The following is a 23944-nucleotide window of genomic DNA, read 5'->3' on the forward strand; positions in this document are numbered from 1 at the left end:
AAAATGGAAGAAGTTAATATGTGAGGATTTGAGAGAAAATTATAAAGAAAAAAATGATTTTTTTTAAGAGGAATTTATTAAAATTTGTTAAATTTATTAAAATTATTAAAATTTGTTAAATTTGTTAAAATTTGTTAGTGATTGTTATGAAGGAAATAAAAGTTTATTTGAAGTTATAGGTAAATGTAAATTGAAGTGATCCATTGATGTGAGAATTGTAGCAGTGGATGTCTGAAAACGTTTTATTATGTGTGAAGATCTACGTTGGTGTTGTAAATTCCTGGTAATGCTACACTTGTAATACAAAAAGGTTCCACCTTTCACCACTGTTCCCGCCTCGCATAAACCCCACAAGACAAAAAAGGGTTTATGCAGCAAAGCCAACAATAACATTCTCTTCTCCCTCAAATTCCATGACCACCCTCCATAGAACCATCCTCATTGCCCACAAGCTCCACCTTCGCTACCCCAAATGCATTTTCCCACCTCTACTTTCCCACTACTCCGCAACGGCGGATTCCTCCGAAGCCGACCACACAGACAAACCAACAAACGAAACCCCCACCACCAGTTGGAGCAGATATGGAAACATCTACGCCCGCCCAGTTGTGCAGCAGAGCGATCACAGCGACGGAGATGAAAACCCTAGCGGTTTGAGGGGAAATGATGTAACAGTGGTGAAGAAAAAAGGGAAGGTGAAAGCTCAGTGGGTGTGCTCCGATTGTGGGCACACGACGGGGAAATGGTGGGGGACATGCCCGGAATGCGAAGTAACTGGCACAATGCAAGAGTTTCATGAGAGCAAATTAACTGACAAACCCAGGGGGGGGTTAGCCATTACCGAGGACGCAGTGGGCTCGTGGCTCCCACGACGACTCGAAGAGTTGCGCCCCGTCAAGTTGGAAGAGGTGAACCGTGGATTCAATCACGACAAATGGAGAATTCCTTTGTAAGTTCTTTTCTTCTAAATTTTGAAGTTTGTGTATTTGGATTCTGCTTGTTTTGGATCATGTGGTAATTGCTGATGAGGCTTTCATCTCAAGTAACAGAGGGTTGGTTTAAGTGGGGAGAGGGGATGTTTGGAGAAAGGAAAAAAATAATGTGAGGGTTTGCGAGTATTTAGCAATGTGCTATTTCTATGAATGTTTTTCATCTTCATAAAGGAGTTAATTAGTGGGACAATTTTTTACCATGCCTTGATGTGTGTGTGAGGGAGCATTTGCTCTTCTAGGCTTCTGTAAAAGATGTGCCGTGGTTCTTTTCTCAAATGTTATACTGTGCAGTTCGCATCAATTTCAGGTCTGGTTCCCTCGGAAATGAAATTTCTACGGTGCTTGGTGGAGGTCTTGTACCAGGTTCTGTCCAATTTTTCTTGTAATGTTTTACTTGGATATGATGGATTTGCCTGTTCAAAGATATTGGTGCATTTCTTAATATGAGTGTGTTTAAATAATAAAATGTAATAATCCATTATCCGCTAAAACTATATTCACATGTCACTCCACAACTTCAATTCATCTTCTATGACTTTGAGAATTAATTAATACCAATATTGCTTACATTGATATTTTTCTCCTTAATCATGCTTGTTTGTTTTGTGGGTTATATTAGTTCAAAAGAGTTACGGCCTTTGGTGATTGATCTCAATGAATGAATCATCATCGAAACATTATTTTTTGCTTTTTTCCTCTTGGATCTCGATTGGATTTTCAAAAGAATGCTTCCAGTTGATTATCTGATGATGATATCATTTTCAATTCAAGTTTTCTTGATGCTCCTGCAAGAAGTAAATTTGGTTATCCAGAGCTAACTTTATCTTTACCAATGGCTTTGAAGGTTCTTTAACTTTAGTCGGTGGTGATCCTGGTATTGGGAAAAGTACTCTGTTGTTGCAGGTATAGATAAATTTAGATGGTAAATTAAATTGGATATAAATTTTCATGATAAAGTTTCTATAACAATCTGGTCAACTGTCATTGATGCCTGGTTTATTTGTGATGTTGATTTGGAAGATTTCAGCAATGATAGCAAATGAATGCAGTGATGGTGAAACACCTCCAGTTGTATATGTCTCTGGTGAAGAGGTTTGCTTTTATTGAGCCTCTTAATAGTTTTAAGGTGTTACGTATGACAGTCCTTGCAAATATGCTCTTTTATAGCCTATCAGAAAAGGATTGTCTTCTTTTGGTCTTTCATTTGTGGAAATGTATCGAGTGTAGGCTCTATTTCCATTACCATTAGTAGATGGTTTTTTTGAGAGGGAAAAAGTCCGCACTTGATACAATTAAGAAAAAAAGAGGGACTAAAACAAGGCAATTATTTTTTGAGGAACTAAAGGCAAGCATTTCTATATTTATAGGGACTAACATAGAATATTTGTATATTTATCAATAAGCTTATAAAGATATGTGTATTTTAAATTCACTTGGAGTTTTTATAAACATGTTTTAGTTTTACACACACAGCACCAGAGCACAGATAATTTGTCGAATCATGTTTCATACCAAATGTACAGAACACAGTTTATATTTATTGTATACTGTCAGAACATTTGCACATGTCTCTGATAACTCCTGTATAACATAGAATAAGTTTAAAATATAATTACTATTCTAATTATCTTTTTGTATTGATTATTTAGATTGAGGGTTCTGAACACGACCAATGCATGAGGCCATAAGGAGAATTCTATAAATTGTTTTTTACTTATATCTTATAAAAGAAGATGCTAAATAGAGATGTTGAAAATTTAGATTATTGGATATTGATACTAAATTGATCTACAGAAAATTACTTCCATGTCTTGTTTTAACACTGTTAACATTTACCTCCTGGCTTATAATCCTTTTTTATTAATTTTAGATGGTGATCCTTGATTTCACTGCTGTTGAAGATGGATAGTTCAGCTTTTAGTTTTCTTTGGGGTCTCTGACACTTTTTTAATTTAACAAGCATTTGTTCTCTGTTATGTGACAGAGCCTTAAGCAAATTTGTGCTAGAGCTGATCGCCTTGGGATTATGTCCAATATTTATTTATATTCAAGTACTGATATTGAGGTACATACATTGTCTTGAATTTTGCTGATTAGTTTTTGTTCTATTGTTTTCTTCACACATAAGTTTTGATGTCCCAACTCTACCAAGGAGTCTGTTTCACGGAAAATGTTATTCTTAATGGGCTATTGTGGTACAGTGTGTAATGAAGCCTCAATATTGGTCCTCTTTTATTTTACTTCATAGTTATCGATAATGCACTTTTTCTGTGCAGATTAGCCATAGGCTGCTGCAAAGTTTTAATACCAGCTCATTTTGTTTAGTAGGGGCTGTAGCTCCAGTGATACTAGAGTGATCAGAAACTTATTTTTTGCCCTCAAATTGGGGGAATGGGGGCGGAAATGGGCAAAGTTATCCTCCCTCCTTTTAGAATATTAAAAAAATCCCTTATTGTATGTATTTTCCCACTCATTTTACATATTGTGTGATACCAACACTGTTTGGCTTGGACCAACACGCAGTCTTGTCATGCAGCATTTCTGGTGCCACCTACCCTCCATTATTTTCTCTACTATTCTGAATCACCTCTATTTTAAACTTTGAACCCAACCTCTACTATTTTCTCTGAGCAACACTCACTTTTCATTGAATGCTTAAAATGACTTTTATTGTTATTCACTTGTATGTTTTTCTTAAAACCCGTGACCTCCGATTGTTAACTATGAATATGTTGTGAATTTTGACTAGTTTTTTTCTCGTTTATGCTACACATAAAAGAGTAATTCTACTGTGTACTACTATAGCACTAAAGGTTTTTTGGGTTTGACTGCTATTGCTATCTACGAGACTATGACTGATAACTGTGCTTTACTTTTGCTCTTTGGTGGTAGGACATATTGAAGAAAACTCATGCTCTATCCCCTTGTGCTCTGGTGGTTGATTCAATACAAACTGTTTACTTGAATACAGTTATAGGAAGTGCTGGAGGGGTTACGCAGGTATTGAATATACCGTAGTTAATTACCTTCAAGAGACTTTACATTTTTCTTGTATGTTTTAACTATGCTAGGCGGCAGAGTGCATTCAGGTTTATTGTTTATTTCTCTTGTGTGTACAGTATGTGGTAGTTTTATTAGCTGTCAGCTGTTTCCAGCTTAGCAGGGTTATCTACTGCCAATTTTATCTGTTTCGCATTCACTGCACCCTATAAATACTGATTTCTATTTTATAGAATCATAACTTCAATATCAAATTTCAAACTATCAACCAACAAAATCCAGCAAATTTGGTAAGTTGGTAAATAGTTGGGTTCCTTAGACATGTCAAGGATTCGACTCCTAACCATGTCTATGGAGTTGATTTTATTGGGAGAGGCACAATCCACTTTGATGATCTATACCTCCAAAAGAATTACTGTTAGACTATCTATTGGTGGATATCCTTGGTGCTAACCAAAAAAATTCAGATTATCAGTTTTCCTTTCAAACTCTGATTCATAGAGTTCTCTAATGTTGCACTATGCACATCCATTTATATTCTCGAGGAGTGCTAGGAACACACCCTTTTTCTTATTGGTCAGAAATTATTGACAACTACAGAATCAGGAGAGAGCGTTATTAAATAAGACGTGGGACCCAGAATTTTGTGATTTCTAGTAATTCCTAACTAATAGGAGAGTATGTCTTCAAAAGAGTTTCTTCCTAGGGCTCTTTTATATTCTATTAAAATGATATGTCATGTGTTGTTTGGAATGCTTTTTTGGTATTTAATTAACTTTTGTTCATACCAGCTTCATTTTCTTAGTATTGAATCATTGTCAAATAAAGGATTTTCTTTAAAAGGTCAAACCCATGATTGATTAATTCTGTTTAATTTATTTAATTGGTTCTTTTGTCATTGGTATGCACGGGGTCCTGGTTCTGTGGTACATCAGACATGACTTTTTGGTGTGTGACTGACAGGTGAAGGAATGTACTGCAGCTTTGATGCGATTTGCTAAAACAACTAACATTTCAGTTATTTTGGTGAGCCCACCTATCAATTTTGTGAATTATATATAAATGGATAATTGATCTATTAATGAACTATCATGTTTTGCATCATATTTGGTGAATTTTTTGAGTGTTTTATGTACTAAGTGGCATCTCTTATTTATAATAATTTACATTGGAGTAAATTTAGTGGCAATAAATAGAAAATGCAACTTCGTAAGATAATGATAGGCTACTGTACATGAATCCGTCTATTTAGTTTTCTTAGACATTAATTACTGAGAGCAGTTTCCAACACTACTGTTCCCTACAATATCAATGAGTTAGAAAAACAGTACATTAATTACTTAATAGATGAAATTAAGTAGAAAATAAAATAACATCAAATACAAATCATATTAATGCACCCCTCAAATATAAGATATTTTCCATGAATAGGAGATACTTCTCAACAGTTTAATCTTTAGTGAAACTGGAAATGTTCTTACAGTGTTTGTGATCCCATAAAGGTACAAGTCACACGATTGTGCTGAAATGGCAGGTAAAATTATTGTCGTTACTTGTGTGGATTTCATTTGTAATTTATCTGTGGGCATGTCTCTTATTGTGGCCTTTTAATTGTTGGCATTTGTGATTGAATTTGTGTTTCAGATTGGACATGTGACCAAATCTGGAGAGATAGCAGGACCTCGTGTCTTGGAGCATATTGTTGATGTCGTTTTGTATATGGAAGTTGGTACCTCATTACACCATTCTTTCTTTGGATAGTCGTTACTTTGTATAGCTGATTTGTGCCCATCGTTATGGTTTCAAGTTTCATCTGCTTGGCATTTAATCCTTTTTGGGCTTCTTTTACTATTTTTTAGAACATTACTGTAGTGTCTTGTCTGTAATGCATCATATCGTGGCATCGCAAAATAGCAACATTTTGCCTAGGGATATGTATTTCGAGTTTTGCATTCTGCTAAACCAAAACAATTTTCTTAAAAGGGTTGGTTACATTTGGAGCGTGGTTGGCTGGCCCAATAACAACTTCCCCTCACACCTAGGAATTGTCTAGAATGTAGAGAAATATAGGTGGCCCAATAATGGATTTTGGTGGCCAAATAATGGATTTAGGATAGACTTTAATACTATCATATAATTCTATGTACTAGGCATATTTTTAGTCAATATAGGATCTCAACACAATCCCTCACAATCTGGAATTATGTTATTTGGTTTCTTTTAATGAAATAAATTTATTTGTAATAAATAGTAAAAAAGAGAATAATGTATAGTGGAACAATATTTACATTGATAATAAATTTTTTATTCCTTTCTGAAATTTGTTATGGTCGCTGCACACATTTCTTCTTATTCCCTTTTGCCTGAATAATTGCTATTTATTTTTACAATATTACATTTCAACTAAATGTGCAATTTTATTCGTATAGTTTTTTCTGCATGTTACTTGTTGAGTCACCGGGTTTCATTTCATTTTACTCAATGCTTTTTTTTATTAGCAATAAAAAATATATACTCTATGCTAATTCTTCATATTAATGCTCAGGGCGAGAAGTACTCTCCTTATCGAATGCTTCGAGCAGTGAAAAATCGCTTTGGTTCCACCGATGAGGTATGCTATTGCCTATCACATCTAAGATGTCTTCCTTGGTTGTAACTATTTTGTTTCTACTAATACTTTTGAAGAACCATGTTATCAGCAGTACTTAATATATGAATATCATAAACAGTGTGCAATACTAGCATTGGTTTCTTGCACTTTACGTTTGGACCATGTCATTTATTTCTTGCTTTTTTCTTATGTTCTATTTCTTTCATTAGTATTTTTCTGTGATGTTTAATTTTTTAGATGTGTACCTTGTCTGATATATCTGGCAGCAAGTTTGAATTGTTGAAGTAGAACTGAGGCATGCGTATGAACTTCTGGGTGAAGGACTGTGACTATATATTATCGTAATGTGTTGGCATTTTATCATTGCTTAATCTAGCCAACTTTAGAAGCTCCTTCTTTTTGTGTTTTGTGTCAATTTGATAATGACATTTGGTCATCTATCTTTTATTACCTTCTATAATTAGAACGACATGAGAAAATTGATGTTTTATCTGTGTTGATTTATATGATCAGCTTGCAGTTCTTGAGATGTCACAGTCGGGACTCCAGGTTGTTTCAAATGTTAGTGAAATGTTTCTCACTCAACAACACTCTGATTCAAATGTTTTAGCTGGACTTGCTATTGCTGTACTGATGGATGGTACAAGAACTTTTTTAGTTGAAATTCAGGTAATTTTCTTACTATCGTTGAATCAAAAGCTCTAAGTCCATTGTGTTTTTTCTTCTATATCCTATATCTTGAGAAACTTCACCATTGTCTTGTTGTTAATTTGGATATGTTTAAGTGATGTGTAAAATGAGCTTGGCTTCGTTATTAGCTGATAAATGCAATAGTAGTAGCTTCTAGATTTTGGATTGTGAATAGATAGGCGGTGAAGAAGCTTAAGTATCCTTACTTATCATCTGGAGATTTTCTGTTAGGCCATCTCCATTCCAAGGGTGACTTTATGAGATCTTAATTTACTTGTTGTGGGTTTCACTATGCCACGTCACTTTTAAGATTTTTTTACAACTTTTGTTCCTACCTATACAAGAGACTTATAAGAGTCACTCTAATTAATGTTTTATTTTGTTGACAGAAATATATGTTTGCAAGACAGAAAAATATTATTTTATTTTTATGACTCAGGATCTTAAATTTATGTTTTGGCAATATACTCCAACCCAGGTCTTAAACTTATGATTCTGAGTGTGACTCCTGTAATGGAAATGCCCTTTGAAGTTAGTGTGAAATCCTCAAAGCGAGTCAGATTATTGTGATCATGTGTCTGATACACCTTAATTTTCATCATTGTGCATTGTGCTTATCTTTATTATTTATACTCCAATTTCCTCCTTTTTAGGAAACTATAGGATTGATTTTCAATTTTGTTCTACAGGCACTTTGCCTTGCACATTGCCCAGTTTCGAGTTCACAATCCAATGGGATCCCGCCAAACAAAGCTAATATTATTAAATGTGTAAGCCACTCTTGATTATTCTTTAACAAAATCTTCACATGTAGTAATTTATTTCTCCTTTATTTTAATGAAAAAATGAATGAAAGGATGCTTGATGGGGATATTGGTTCTCTTGTTTAAATATAACCTGCCGCAATGAAATTTGTTAAATTGTTCATTGATTATTGCACTATTCCGTGAACTGTAGGTACTTATAAAGCAAGCAGGTCTTCATCTCCAAGATAATGTAAGCTGATTTACAATTATATCCTCTCTTAGGATTTATTCTTTTATATTTTAATTTGCTTTCTTATTTAATTAAGTTCTTTATAATTGTAGGAAATTAGGAATGTGTAATTAGAATAAGATTTAACCAGTTTATATATTACCAAGCAAGCTTTAAAGGTAGTGTTAGAAATATAAGAAATATCTAAAGATAATATCATAGAATGAGTATCTTAGGATTTATTCTTCTCTCATATTTTGATTTGTTCTGTATTTAATTAGCATCTTTATGATAATAGTAATATCTGATGTGAATCATATTCATTAGAATATGATTTATAGGCATATTAAGTCATGTACTCGTTGTCATTGACTTATATAAAATGTACTCTGTTGTATAGTCCATACATACCGGTATCAGCATTTTTTGCATCTATGTTTCTCTCTTTCAACAAATATAATGAAAATAAAAATGTGGGAATAAACAGAGCTGCTAATGTTAACTTTGGGGCAGCCAACAAACATGACCATTTTAGTGATGATGTATTTCCTCATCTTGCCACTTATACAACAGGCCGTGCTTTTGAATGTTGTTAGCGGATTCACAGTGACAGAAACTGCTGGAGATCTTGCAATGGCAGCTGCAATTTGCAGCAGGTTTGTGTTCTAATTTATTTTAAATGATGTTCATTCTTGTTGGTCTGACTTGCCCCAATGTAATGTGGGGATTGAGAAGTTAGCATTTTATGCTTCTTATTTGGAGAAAAGATTTTAATAATACCAATGTTCACGAAGTTAGCTGGCACTATTGACATGAGTTTTTTCTTTCTTTTTCCAGTGCGTTTTTTTTTCAATGCAATATTCTAGAATTTGGTAGAATTTATTTATTATCATTGTTGTCTCTTTTTTTGTTTCCAGTTTCTTGGAGTTCCCTATTCCAGAGGGGACTGCTTTCATTGGTGAAGTTGGCCTTAGTGGAGAGCTTCGCATGGTAAGTACGCACATTTAATGTTAAAGGCTGCTACTCACTACTATGATATTCAGCAATCAATTTAGGAGTTTTCAATAGCGTAGCAATGTGCTGATTATTATATTGAAGGGTTTGCAGATGTTAAATTTGCTTTGCATTTCAATCTATGGAAGTCTTTTTTTGTGAATTTTCAAATCAGTTGCCTGCGAGATTTCATGTGTTTTGAATTAAGTGGCATTTTCAGTTTTCTACATAGTTAGGAAAATGGTGCAAAGGATTGCTTGTTTATTCTTTCGATGTCTTAGCCTGGTGATTTGTTTATTTAATGATACAGGTTCCTAGAATTGATAAAAGGGTTAACACATTGGCGAAGTTGGGTTACAAAATGTGTGTAGTACCAAAGCAAGCGGAAAAGCTTTTAGAAACCGAAGGTCTAGAAAAAATGAAAGTTGTAGGTTGCAAGGATCTGAAAGAGGTCATTAACGCTGTATTTAGTAGATAGAGTTAATATTTAAGTGATGCCGGTGGTGTTATGCAGATCTCACTTTCTTTTGATATCTAAGCTGTTATTCAAATGTTTGTAAATGCAGATGCACCAATTGTGGCTTAGATACCGCAAAAGATGTACTGATTTGGTTTTATCCGACCCCAATTATCTAATTTGAACTTACGCTAATTCAATTTGATCATTTAACATGTCCACCACAATTTAAAGTCATTTTAACTTATTGTATTTGTGCTCTGTATATGGCCTGTTTAGTCTGCTATTTCTGGATGGTTCTGTCCGTCTGAGGTTTGGTGTTCTGTTCTTTCTTCTCTCACTTCTGTGATATCTTTTGGATTCAAGAAACTAGGCTGATGGGTTGAAGATAGTAACCTTGCCCACATCCTATCAGTGATCACAACCCTCTTCTCTCCCTCGTTTATCAGCTGCACTTAACAAAAACAGCATTCTTATTAGGTAAGGTAGTCATATAGTTCAAGAATAGCATCTTTACAAAACCGAAAAAAGGTGTCCAATATTTACAGGTTCATTCAACATAAAAGGATAATTCAGGCAGGACCAATAGCCTAACTGCCAAGTAGTTGTTTGTTCCTTGTGGCACGTGTGAAAGGAACCAAGCAATTGGCCCAATAGCAGATAGATTTGGTTAGAGTCGCAAGAACTTACATGAAATGGAATGTAACAATTTCTGCCATTAACTGGACCCACGGTGAAGCCTGTGTATCCTGCCATTGCACCATGAACTGCACTTTGGGCAAGGAGGGTGCAGTATACATTATCAGATGCATTACTTGGTATAGCACGGATCATGTAAGTAGGATCTGCAAGACAAACTTTTTATTGGTCACATTTTTGTTCCTTAGTAAATATACTGTTAAAAGAAGAGAGCTCACCAATGTACTTCAGATTAATAGGCATTTTCCGACATTTTGCAAAGTGATCCTACAAAAAATGAATGCTTAAATGTAAAAACAAAAATGGAAAATTAAGTAAAGCCAATGTTTTAGACTACTGATTTTGCTGTGATTCTTAACATCAAACAATTTTTCTAACAAAGAAGCCAAACTTGCATGGTTTTTACCTTAATTTTCTGGGATAACCACAGACCAACATCTGGGAGTAATTTGTCTGCAGAAGTCTCCTGCTTATTAACAACGGATGGGTTGCCAGAAAGAAACTCCTGACCTGCACCTTCAGCAATTACTATGACCATGTGACCTTGTTCTTTCAGTCTTCTCTCAATAAACTCCAACAGTCCTCCTGGACCATCCATATAAAAGGGCGATTCTGGAATGAGGCAGCAGTCCACATCTCGGCTGGCAAGAGTTGCATACATGGCTATAAATCCTGCATGAAATGTCAATATTTGGTGAATGTAACAACTAATCAAGATAGGGCTAAAAGAATGACAAGAACAATATTTCTTCCTGTTTTGCTCAGCAACAACTTTCATGATTTATGGTAAATAATCAATAATTCAACATCATAGATCTCTTTAGGAAACTTTTTGAAGGATGTTATGAAAGAAGAAACTAAGTGCCAAGTTCAGCATTTAATAGATGATTAGTAGTAGTAATAATACTTAAAGGCACTGGACCAAACATAACATAATTACTTGTATTCCAAAAGACCTGCTAGAAATGAGAAAGGGCCAATATTTCAGAAACAGTGAGGAGATCAATAGATAACCCTATAGTATGTCAAATGTTTGTCAAATGATAAGAGACACTTAGCCATTTGCTGGAATGAAAGTGACCCAAGATGATACCAGTGTAGCCACAAAGAGGAAAATAAAAGAATTTTGACAAGGGTTTGTGGAGTGCAATCAAGCATCATAGTTGCATACTAGTCCATTCTATGATCTTCGACACTTCAATGATACCATCAAGCTAAAGTTGTATACTATCAAAGAAATGAACAAAGCTTACCACTATAACGCCCCATTAACTTTACAACACCAAGACCATTCTCTGCGCTTTCTGCTTCCACATGAGCAGAACTGATAGCTCGTTGTGCCTCTTCGACAGCAGTGTCAAAGCCAATTGACTTATCAATAACCTAATTCAAATACAGAATACCATTAAATAGGTGTTTCTTTAAACTCAAATCCTTTTTTGATTTTGATTAAAAAGGCTTAAAAGTATAGCAATTTCCACATGTACAACTTTACAGTTAAAGTATCATTACTGGGATATCGTTGTCAATAGTTTTTGGAATTCCAACTACTGCAACTTTCAAGCCACGCCTTCTAACTTCCTGCATGAATAACTAAATCTTGTGACTACAAATTTAAAGTGAAAATTATTATACCCGCAAAACTCTTAAAGCACATGCCATCCCCAAGTTTGTCTGTCAATTAATCACCTCAAAAATCATAGCTGCTTCATACTGAGTTCCATATCCTCCAAGTATATAAACCTGATTAATGCCCCTGTCCTCAATGCTATCAACAATCTTTGAGGTGTCATGGCCACCATAAGATGTCCCAAGGATTGTTCCACCACGTTTATGGATATCGTTCACAACCTTTGGTGTTAAAGGAACTGTGTTTCGAGAATAAAAACCTGGATATCCTCCCTACATGTAACCAAACACTACATTTACACTTTAATCATACACATCCTCGCTAAAAACTACTCAATTCCTGTCAAAATTGCAAACAAAGCTCCTAATCTGTTACAGTTTTAAGCACAGACACATACATCAGTGATTGTTATATTTGGTCAATAAATCATACCTCAATTCCCAGAACTTTGTGCACCCCATACATATGATATAAGCCGCATACTATTTCTCTTATAACTGTATTTAGACCAGGACAAAGTCCACCGCAAGTGACAACACAAGCGTACACTTCCTCAGAATCAAAATATACCTGCCAAACATTCAAATCACCATTGTTTTCCCATGAATTGCATTGGTGAAATCAAGGTTTTACTTTTGATAAGAAAAAGGTAAACCTTCTGAGCTGGCCCAGCTCGCCGAAAATGGGCCCCTCTTGGACTATTTTTGTGTACAATTATCTGCACAATGAAACCAATTCTGAAACCCTGCAACAATGGTAGAAACAGAACCCCATCTACTAAAAGGTGAAAATTCAATAACCTGTTGCGCAACTGTATCATCCACATTCACATAATATTGCCTGTGGAATAAAAAATTAACCAACTTGGTCACCAATTGATTCTGGAACATTCCAACAGTGATTACTACACAACACAGTAAACCAGCACTAGAAAGAATATATAAAATGTTTACTACAGATTGGCTTACGCAACAACTGAATAGGAAGGATTGTCTTGTAACGGGTCTGGATATGTCTGCATGATTAAAAAAAGGAATCATATGATCAGAAGTCACCAAATTTGTCGAATTTCATAATAATTATCTAAAAAACCATATCTAGTATTATCTCTAACTGGTTCACGATACAACTTTTTTCATAATGACTATTAAAAACCACACCTAACAGATATTGATTGACAGTATAAAAGTGTTTACTTTCGGTGCCCAGAAGTTAAAGTCTCAATATAAACACACCCACTCAAAAATTGAGTTCTTTTAGTAGGCGATGAGAAGAGGGAGAAGGGCCTTACGGGGAGGTGAGGGATGTAATCAGATAGATGAGGAACATCTTCAAGTACAAAGCCAGAAGCTGCAGTGGTGGAATCCAGCATGGTGTTGTCAGATTGTGTATGATACCTCAATTGGATTAACAAGGTTTTCGTGGGACTCGGAGGTTTCAGCTACAGACCTGAAATCCTAGGAAATATCAAACCAAATACTATGTATATGTAGCATAAACATAGGTAATGGCAGAACTAAAAACTAAATAGTTATTCACGATATAGAGTATTTGATTGGGTATGAAGTATATAAAGTACAACTGGGTGGCATTTTCTACAGAGAAAACAAAAGAAATTGAAACCAAGAGACGAGGACGGACTTTACGTTAGAATCAACTGAGTCTGCAGAGATGAAGTCTTTATCTGAGAGCTTATCTAACCACAAGAACACTAACACTGATACGGACACATAAACCTAAAATATCGAGAACGTAGATCTATATATTATATAATTATAAATTATATTAATTGATAATAATGATTTATATCTACAATTATCTTTCATTTTCTTTTAGCAGAAAGATGTTTATCACAGTTAGTTTAAAAGAATTTGTTTTTTATTTTTGTAATCATAATAAAAATTTATGCAATAAATTTGATTTTTAGAAAATTAATGTATTTTTTTTAAAAGTTATGTTAGAATTGTAAGAAATCCAACAAATATTTTTTGAATTAAACACTTCACCGATACGTATCTTATGAGTGTCCTACAAATATCAATGTTTAATACGTGTATCTGACACAGACACACGGTCTAAGAGACTTGTTTGAAGTTCACAGTCTAAGAGTCTAAGAGTGTGCGTGATGAGATCATAGTGTTTGATTTTTTGTTTGTTCAGGACCACCAATTTTGTTTTATCTTTTTCTGGAAAAATGCTTGATACTGTTTGTCAACTTATTCTCCAAATTGCACGAAGCACACCAAGAAGAGAGAGTGTTCACCTTTATTTGAGACGAAAGGGCACCACACGAATGATCATCATCAATAATTTATGCAATAAATGAACGTAACCAAGTGTTGTAAACCACAAATTATGTCACTAGCTGTCATGCTTCTTCAATAAAAATTAAGATTATTTATTGTTCCCAAAGTTTGTGTCAACTACGTAAACCGTACCAATTGGAAATATTTGGTTCTCATAGTTTTGTGATACACATCATAAAGCATAGAGTAAGAGAAAAAAAAAGTAGCTATAAGAGTGAAATGTAAAGATTGAACTTTGTTCCACTGATCTGTTTTCATTCAAAGGATTCAATTTGGACCATCCTAGACCGTCCCCTACTATCTTCTTTCTTCCTTTTAATCTTTGTTTGTTTGTGGTGTTTGTTTCTAAGTGATGTATTCTAGTTTAAGCTTCTTTTTGTTTGTGGTGTTTCTTTCAAGTGATGTACTGTGTTTCTTTTTATGATATTCTCTAGTTGAAAAATTATTATTTAACAATTTAAAGAGTTGTATATAATTTTTTATGTGCCAGTTTTAATAAAAATATATATAATAAAAAACAGATATAATGATGTGAAAATGTATGTTACGAAGGTGGGTTTGGAGGTGTGTCACGGGTTTGAATATGTATGTTTTATTTGTCAAAAAAAAATTATGTTATTTTATTCTTTAGTTCTAATTCTCAAAAAATCTCAATTTGCTAGTTTTAATCTAAAATTCGCTTTAAGGTAGACAAATAATATTTCTTTTGGAGATTTCTAAATATTTTTTAAATTAACATTAAACATTAGTGAATCTTATATGGGAGGGTCGTGAAATCTTATATGACACTCATTTGTTAATGATTTTCATACGATATTTCAGATCAAAAATAACATTTCAACCTTTTGAAAGATAAAAATAAAAAATCATTTATAAAAACATAATAAAAAAAACATGTTTTGCTAGTAAATTTAAACTTTGCCAATGGAGCCAACATAAAGAACATACCAACACAATAATTTTATAATAAAATTTTATTATTTATATATAAAATAATTAAGATCTTTCTCACACACACTTTTATATATATATATATATAGTATGGATTGGGAAAATCTCTTTTTTTATTTCTAGGTTTCAGATTCTTTCTTACAAAAGAATTTTTGTTATTTTTGTTATGGCACGTGAAAAAAAGTCCTTATTGATATTTGGTGGTTAAAGTAATAAACATTATTAGATGGATGGATATCTTTACCTTACTTTGATTGTTGTATTTACAAGGTCAAATGAATTGATGGGTTCGAATTAGTACAAATTACTGAGTTAAACATTATACTAAGAAAATATTTCGTACACCTTAATTATGTTGATAAGGTGTCTTAAATAGTATTTTTATTAAAATTCTTAAAATGTATTGGATTATACTTCTGACTTAATATTGATGAATTCCAATTATCACAAATTATTAAGTTAAACATTATATTAGAAAAATATTTCATATACTTTAATTATGTTTGATGAGGTGTCTTAAATAGGGACTTTAGATTATACTTCTAACTTAAATCTCGTCCATCAATTTCAATATAGTGTTGGTCATGTTGTTTCATTTACTTTTCCATATAACGATAAAAAAAAAAAAAAATCCCTTTACTTTGTATTTGGGAAATTTCATCAATACAAACAGATAATAGAAAAATTCATTCAAAAAACAATTGTATAATATCGCTTATTTTTATTATGTTCGTTTTTTTGTTTTTTTTTTTTTTGCGATATCACTACGTATCGAAACAAAGCGTAAAAGTTGTGCATGGCACTAACACTTGTAGTTACGTTAATGATCCATAATTTGTAGTTAACTTCAGAATTTCAATGCAGTGGCCGAGCCAAACGAAACAACCTCAATCAAAACCCTCTTTTTCGCTTCTCTTCATCACACTCAGATTCATACCGAAGCATTTGTAAATAGCAGCCACCTTTGTCATCTCAATTCTCAAGGGATTCATTTTTTTCTTCATGTATAGAGCTGCAGCTTCACGTCTCACCCTTCCCAAGGTCATTCTCTTTCGCTTTTCTCTTAGATCCGTTGTTTATTAAAAAAACAAATCATTTTTTTATTTATTTTTGAAAACACCCAGACAATAAATTCTCCATTTTGATTGGTTTTGTGAGGGGAAACATTTCACTGAGGGTTCAATGACGAAGTTTTTTTCTTTAGGTTTGATTTGTACGTTGTGAGAAATGCTTGTTTGCTTCATTTTAATCCTGTATGAGAATCCCACGTAGCCGGTTTTGATGACCCCATATGTTTGTTTTGAGATGACATAATCCACTGCATGTTAGGTGTTTGTTTCATGTTTCAATCAGCATTTTCCTGTTGGAAGATGCGTATTATATGATTCATTGTGGTTCTTTTCTAGAGAGACTCCATTGATTGGAATTCAGTTGTGTGATTAAAACATGTGAGTAGGGAAATGGGAGATCCGTGGGAGCCTCTGGATTTGCTTCGCGAGGTTTATTCAGCTGGCTTACTGGGGAATCTTCCAGTTCTCTTCCTCCTCTGGATACCCCACTTAGAGGGTTTGCCCCGCCACCTTCACTGCCAGATTATGTTGAACCAGGAAAGACCAAGATCACAACTCTCTCCAATGGTCTAAAGATAGCATCAGAAACCTCACCAGTATGTGAATGTTTATAGTTTTCTATACTTTGACATGTTTAATGATAGTGTTGATACTTTTACTAATAGTATAAGTGATGTGTATGTTTTGGTTGTCAATCAGAACCCTGCTGCCTCAATAGGGTTATATGTTGACTGTGGTTCCCTCTATGAGACGCCATTGTTAAGCGGGGCATCACACCTGCTAGAGAAAATGGCTTTCAAGAGCACGACAAACAGAAGCCACTTTCGTGTTGTAAGGGAAGTGGAAGCAGTGGGTGGTAATGTAGGAGCCTCAGCCTCTCGGGATCAAATTGGCTATACTTTTGATGCTCTGAAAACCTATGTTCCACAAATGATTGAATTGTTGGTTGACTGTGTAAGGAATCCGGCCTTCTTGGATTGGGAGGTCAACGAAGAGGTATATTTGCTTTGTTTATGAATCTCTTCTTTGAAAAACTGGCTTTTCAATTATTGTGCATCCTTGTTTTGCAAAACCGGGTATGGATTTTCCCTCTTTTGTTGTGGTCTAGTGCAATATCGATTAAGAAAAAAAGAATAGTATAGGAAGGAAAAATATATCTTGATCGTCCCCTTGTCAAAACACAACCATATAACAGTCCCTTTTATTAGTATAATAATAAAATCTTTAATTTTTTTATATTTATTATTATTATATTATTAAAAGTTGTTAAATGTTGTATTTGGGAAAAAGGCTGTTAATGTATAACTATCCTAAACAATTCCTTATTCTTCTTAGCTCCTACCAAATCATATGCAGAGAACAAGGTCTAATATTTATATATATATATATATATATATATATATATCAGTTATTTCTGGTCTTCTTAAATAATCTATTGGTACAGCTTCGAAAGGTGAAAGCAGAGATAGGAGAGCTAACAAACAATCCCCAGCGCCTACTTATGGAGGCAGTTCACTCTGCTGGTTATTCTGGAGCATTGGCTATGCCACTTTTAGCTACTGAATCAGCACTGAACAGATTAAATGGCCCCATTTTAGAGGAATTTGTTGCCGTAAGATCTGTTATCATTTACGATACTTCATGAAAGCTACTGGTATTAATTGTTCAAAGCTAAAATTTCTAACAGTGTATTTGATTATCTGAATGTCATTGGATGTGGAAAATCAGGAGAATTTTACTGCATCTAGAATGGTACTTGCAGCATCTGGGGTTGAGCATCAAGAACTTCTATCCGTTGCTGAACCACTTCTCTCTGATCTACCAAGTGTTCCACATTCTGAAGAACCAAGTTCTACGTATGTTGGGGGTGATTTTCGTCGGCAAGGTGAATCAGGGGTGTGTATTAATTTGATTCTAGACCACTTGCATTTGCTTGTGTTTCTCCTTTTATCATTTGTTCCCTTCCAAATACTGTATATTATTACTTGTTTTCTGAAAAACTGTCACAAGGGCAGGGTGCACATGTAGCTATTGCCTTTGAAGTGCCTGGTGGCTGGAAAAAAGAGAAAGAAGCTATTATTTTGACCGTTTTACAGGTACTCGTTTTGTGTGAATCATTATGATATCAAGAGATCCCATGTCTATATATTTGCATATTTTCTTTTGTTGGCACTCTTGCACAAGAAAAGGAGAAAGAAGGAATTGAATGGAAGTAACATTTCTTAGTACTGCAGATGCTTATGGGAGGAGGTGGGTCATTCTCAGCTGGGGGACCTGGCAAGGGAATGCACTCAAGGCTATGTAAGTTTAAACTATATATCTTCTAGTCTACAGCTGACTTTCATCAGTAGATCATCTCTGAAGCTTTTAACTTGTTCTTTTATACAATGGAATCCAGATCTTCATGTCTTGAATGAATATCAACAGATTCAATGTTTTTCTGCATTCAACAGTCTCTTCAACAATACAGGGTTATTTGGCATATATGCAACCACAGTAAGGCACAATCTTTTCTAAACATAGATGTGATGCCTCTTTTTTACTGTTTTTTCAGAATTTTTGTATTCACTGAATGGCTGGGTGGGTTAGTGTGCCTAGAAAAAATAAGTCTCCTTCTATACTCTATTGCCAACACAGCTCAAGATATTTAAAATGTACTTCTAAGTTGAAGTTGTCTTGAACATTGTTCCGGAAATAAAATATATTGTAGAATTCCGCATGGTGTCAATGACCCTTCAATCCCTTCCTCATTCAATTTGTCATAAGTTGCACACACTAGTTTTCCTATCGACTACTTCTTTATTTTCTTACTTCTTTTAAGCTCTTTGGAATTTTGGACAGTGTACTTTTATAATAGTATGAATTTTGAGTTATTTTTCATGTGTCAATATAGAGCTCTGATTTTGTGGAAAAAGCTGTGGACCTCGCAGCCAAAGAATTAATAGCACTCGCATCACCAGGACAAGGTTTAATCTGTCTGCTTTTCTTTTTGCCTTCCTTTTCTTAATCCTGATATCTGTCAAATTAAATATGGGCTTCCCACCATGGCAGTTTCACAGGTACAGCTTGACCGTGCCAAGGAATCCACGAAGTCTGCAATACTAATGAATTTAGAGTCTAGAGTATGCTCTCTCTCACTCTCTCTTTGTAGTTTCAATGAGGTGGAATTTCTTTCATTTAATCCTCACTCCCCACTGGAATTTAAGAATATTATGATTCTCTTGCATCACTGCTTCCTTCTATATTATCTATCATGGATTTCTCTACACGTTTTGTTTTGTCACAAATAGAAGGACAATTGTGTTGGTCTTATTTCAAGTAGCTGTCATTTGCTTAATACTCATTGCTTTTTGCAGATTATTGCATCAGAGGATATAGGAAGGCAGATACTGACTTATGGAGAAAGGTAAAAAATCAATCAGATGCTTATTTTTTATTCAGTCATCAATTCCATTTTTTTCCCTTTTATTTAAATCCTCTTCTCGCTACTTTAAAGTGAGAAGTATCACTTAAATCATGAGCATCATTTCTGATATGAGTATTTTGTGTGGTGACCTTTTTCAGGAAGCCAGTGGAGCAGTTGTTAGAGGCAGTAGAGGCAATCACTTTGAATGATATCTCTGAATTTTCTCAGAAGATTATTTCCTCGCCTCTCACTATGGCATCCTATGGGGATGGTAATCTTCAATTAATTAATAATTTAATTCAAGCATTAGGTTTGGTTACTGATAATGCTGTTGCATTGTGCTTCTCTTGCAGTTATGAATGTCCCCAGTTATGAATCCGTTAGCAGCAAGTTCCATGCAAAATGAAATTGTTTTTCACCCTCACCAATCCTAAATAAACCCGGGAGATTTTGTGTGGATTTGAGATTAACCTTTTATGTTTTGGTTTGAGTATTCTCACCCATTGAAATATCACGGCATTTTCCTTCTTTTTCTCAAGGAATTAATTTTTTGTATTTCTTTTCTTATTATTTTTCAGTGATTTGGTTTCTACTTCTGCAAGAAAAATGCTTTATCTCACATCTTTTAAGAAAAAAAGTTATTTCTATTTAGTTGTCAATTTAAAAATTTAAAATAATATCAAAGATGATTTTCTTAATTATTTAAAAAGAACAAAAGTAAAATATGTTACCATAGAAAAGAGAGAACTAGAAGATATATTAAGAAACTAGTGATACTTTTAATAAAAGAAAGGAGACTAATCATATATGTTATAAATTTAAAATGATAAATAAATAAATAAAACCTTAAATTCTAAAATAAATAAATAAATTCATGGCGCTTAAGACCATTAATTATTGTCTCTTAATTATGATTTTTAACTCAATTTTAAAAGATTCTTAGATTCACTTTCCAAGCAAAAGAAATTACTTATTTAATTTAGTTTTAAAAAACACAATTTTATTTTTTGGAAGGGATATTTTTCATGATTATTATTAATACTATTTTATTGGTATTTTGATGGTTATTATAATTACTAATATTACCATTAATATTATTAAGATGGCCACTAATTTAGTATCATCACCTTCTTACAAATATATCTTTAAATTAATTTTAATAAGATAGAAAATTTAAACTAATTTACTTTGTAATTAAAAGTAAATAAAAAATGTAATTTTAATTCATTCTAGACAGAAAATTGGTTGTAAAATTTATATGTTTTTTTAACTTACATCTGAAAATAATCCTGAACGTTTCTAGGTAATGGGTATAATACATTAATTTTAAGTTTCTTTTCATTCTTGAAGAAAAAATTAAGACATTTAATGTTATGAATTAAAATAATTTCTTTAATTCAATAAACATTGTGGAATGCATTGATTTTAAGTGTTTGTAAGTGTTTCGTTAATGTCCGGAGTAATTTTGAAAATAAAATAAAATATATATATATATATATATTTAATATTCAAATAAATTAAATAATTACTTTAAATTGATAAATTAGTTAGTCAATTCTTATACAAATATTAAAGGAAGTATATTTAATTTATACGATATTTGATAATTTCGTTAAAATTAATTATATAGTACATTAAATAAATATAATGATTCCTAATATTAGTTTTATATTATATATATTAGAGAATGGTATTAGTATTCATATCTATTAATGAAGGTGTTGCATAGTTGCAGATCTTATTAAATTAATATTGTGAAGATTATTTTAGTAATATTTTTTTACTACAAGGAATTTTAGCAAAATCTAAAAATAAACTAAAATATAATGAAAAAAAAGTTTTATTAACACCGTCAACACAGTGAATAACATATTTTGATATTGTTTATAATAATATAATAATAATTTTAAATTAAAAATAAAATAAAATGAATAAAATATTAATGTATTAAGATGTGAAGGATATATTTTTAATGTTGAAAGTGTTAATATATCAGCACCCAAATATCATATATTCAATATATGCCGGGAAAAATAAATATATATTATAAAATATTATAAAATAAAATTATTATTTTTGGAATATTATTAGTTCATATAAATAATTTATTGGAAAGCATTTCAAATGTAATTTTTAAAGTATATTATCATAAAAACTATCAATTTGTCATACATACTTACTACATCAAATGAAATGTGAAGTAACGTGAAGGCCACTAACGTTCCAACATGTCATCCATCATCACCATATACATTGCATAAGCAAAATAAAATACCATAATCATTCTTCATTCATATTCATCATCCTTCTATCTATTTCTTTATTTATCTCACATTACAAATCAAACAGAAAGTTATCAGAGATTGAATTGAATCGAAGATGTCTTGGCAAACCTACGTGGATGACCACCTAATGTGCGATTTCGACGGCCACACTCTGGCGGCCGCCGCCATCATCGGCCACGACGGCACTGTGTGGGCGCAGAGCTCCACATTTCCTGAGGTTAGTTCATTAGCTGATTAGGTTTCTGTTGTGTTCTGGTTAATTTTGAAATGAAGAATAGAATGTAATTGAGATGCAGTTTAAGGGAGGAGAAATTGAAGGCATTATATGAACCTGGAAGGCTTGCCCCAACGGGCCTGCTCCTCGGTGATACCAAGTACATGGTCATCCAAGGTGAACCTGGAGCTGTTATTCGCGGCAAGAAGATTATTCTTTTCTATCCTTCTAAACCATACTCTACCTATGTAACACAAATAAGACACTGATATAATGCGTACATTTGGTTGAAAGTGATTTCTTTCTTTATTTTTATAATTATAATAAAAATTTATATTATAAATTTAAGTTTTAGAAAATTAATATATTTGTTATTTTTAAAATTGTGTTGGAACTTCATTAAAATTGGAAAAATTTAAAAAATATTTTTTAAATTGAACATTTTAGCGTGTTTGTTGATGTCTGATACGAACATCATTTTTAAGAAGTGTGTCCGAGATTCATAGCATAGCAGACTATACTTCACCCTCCGATAATTTATGCACTCACAGACAATGAATAAATCATAGTTTACGCATTCTTATAGTTTAGTTAAAATTTTCACCCCATAAACGTTTGAAAGACTGTGATTCAAACTTTCTATATTGAGGTGTTGTTATGCAGGGTGGTGGTGGGATCACTGTTAAGAAAAGTAAGAAAGGTTTGGTGATTGGCATCTATGGGGAACCTCTGCCTCCAGGACAGTGTAACATGATTGTTGAGACTCTGGGAGATTATTTGATTGAGCAGGGCCTATAGATCTCTTCTCAAACTCTACTCTGCTAAAAAATAATCCTCTGAATTCAGGAACCAAAAATCTTATATTTCAGGTTCAGTGTTTGGTTTTTCTTGTACAATGCAATGGTCTTTGATTCACTTCATTTTTCTCAAACCAATCTTGTACATTCAGTGAAAGATATGCTGAGAATATTGTATCTTCAGTAAGAAAATAATAACTTTTTTTTTTTAACTCATTTCATTAAAAGAAAATTATTCAAATGTATTTTTTGATTTGTTTGATTGAGTTTCATGATAAAATTTATAAACAAAATTTAATAGTATATACCACCTTATCAAAACAAATGTTTTATTGAATTACTTACTCCGACTCTCCTTTAATTCCAATAGTATAAGAACATGTTTGTTTGATAAAACTTTTTCTTATGGATTTCAGCTGTTTTGATTAAAAAAAGTTATTTATAGGGAAAGAAAAACAAAGTTTTTTCAATCGTAAAGTTAGTAAACAAATTTTTTTTCTAAGAAAATAGACTGTTTTCGTGAATCCAAATTGTTTGTCAACAGTTTTTCGTACATACTTTTTTTCTTATATGAAATATAATTTTTATTTATTTATATTCAAGTAAAATTTGATTGTGATTATAATAAGTATTATTATATTATAATTATTATATACCTATTTGAAGCGGTTAAATTGACAGCATTAACCCAAAACCTTAGCGGCTATATGGGCCGGAAAATGAAGTTTGGGCCTGAGTCTAAGCCCAAGGTCCAGTAAGTGTTGATGCTGTGAACGACTTTAGGTTAGGTTAGGTTAGGGTTTGATTGTTTCCCTATAAATATGCACGTCTTGCAAATTCTCTTCATTGGTTTAGTTTTTGTTTTTGT

At 33.0% G+C, this 23944-nt stretch overlaps 4 protein-coding genes across 11 annotated transcripts; 3 read left to right on the forward strand and 1 right to left on the reverse strand.

Moving 5' to 3' along the window:
* Positions 1-234: 234 nt before the first annotated feature.
* LOC137835905 (uncharacterized) lies at positions 235-9931 on the forward strand. 4 transcript variants are annotated; one of them, XR_016520788.1, is made up of 16 exons: positions 268-949; positions 1300-1355; positions 1837-1895; positions 2013-2084; positions 2977-3057; positions 3885-3992; positions 4956-5018; positions 5495-5526; positions 5637-5717; positions 6538-6603; positions 7117-7272; positions 7983-8063; positions 8251-8289; positions 8842-8924; positions 9186-9258; positions 9572-9931. XR_016520788.1 is itself a non-coding variant. In XM_068644647.2 (15 exons), the coding sequence occupies exons 1-15, from the start codon at positions 414-416 to the stop codon at positions 9737-9739; spliced, it is 1722 nt and encodes a 573-aa protein (XP_068500748.2). In that variant the 5' UTR covers positions 235-413; the 3' UTR covers positions 9740-9931. The 4 variants fall into 4 exon arrangements, 2 of the variants coding, with proteins under 2 accessions (XP_068500748.2, XP_090158139.1); XM_068644647.2 differs by lacking the exon at positions 5495-5526 and having other exon boundaries at positions 235-949; XR_016520787.1 differs by lacking the exon at positions 5495-5526 and having other exon boundaries at positions 5637-5721.
* On the reverse strand, positions 9768-14291 carry LOC137835907 (ATP-dependent 6-phosphofructokinase 3). 5 transcript variants are annotated; one of them, XM_068644648.2, is made up of 13 exons: positions 13689-14291; positions 13339-13496; positions 13016-13062; positions 12848-12887; positions 12703-12765; positions 12480-12617; positions 12107-12319; positions 11930-11998; positions 11671-11800; positions 10824-11089; positions 10636-10684; positions 10409-10563; positions 9768-10167 (listed from the first exon to the last, which is right to left on the reverse strand). In XM_068644648.2, exons 2-13 carry the CDS (start codon positions 13417-13419, stop codon positions 9994-9996), a joined length of 1425 nt encoding a protein of 474 aa, XP_068500749.2. In that variant the 5' UTR covers positions 13420-13496; positions 13689-14291; the 3' UTR covers positions 9768-9993. The 5 variants fall into 5 exon arrangements, with proteins under 5 accessions (XP_068500749.2, XP_068500750.2, XP_068500753.2 ...); XM_068644649.2 differs by having other exon boundaries at positions 13694-13785; XM_068644652.2 differs by having other exon boundaries at positions 9768-10172; positions 13694-13775.
* Positions 14292-16095: 1804 nt separating this feature from the next.
* On the forward strand, positions 16096-20335 carry LOC137835908 (mitochondrial-processing peptidase subunit alpha). Its single transcript, XM_068644655.2, has 13 exons — positions 16096-16345; positions 16761-16970; positions 17074-17370; positions 17819-17986; positions 18103-18270; positions 18390-18470; positions 18609-18675; positions 18773-18870; positions 19268-19340; positions 19426-19496; positions 19731-19780; positions 19939-20051; positions 20134-20335. Exons 1-13 carry the CDS (start codon positions 16307-16309, stop codon positions 20184-20186), a joined length of 1488 nt encoding a protein of 495 aa, XP_068500756.2. The 5' UTR covers positions 16096-16306; the 3' UTR covers positions 20187-20335.
* A 1824-nt stretch (positions 20336-22159) lies between these two features.
* LOC137834542 (profilin-4-like) lies at positions 22160-23077 on the forward strand. Its single transcript, XM_090302966.1, has 2 exons — positions 22160-22282; positions 22943-23077. The coding sequence occupies exons 1-2, from the start codon at positions 22160-22162 to the stop codon at positions 23075-23077; spliced, it is 258 nt and encodes an 85-aa protein (XP_090159092.1).
* Positions 23078-23944: the final 867 nt, after the last annotated feature.

The sequence above is a fragment of the Phaseolus vulgaris genome, chromosome 5 (genome assembly GCF_051622355.1).
Source record: "Phaseolus vulgaris cultivar YP4 chromosome 5, ASM5162235v1, whole genome shotgun sequence".
Classification (NCBI taxonomy): Eukaryota; Viridiplantae; Streptophyta; class Magnoliopsida; order Fabales; family Fabaceae; genus Phaseolus; species Phaseolus vulgaris.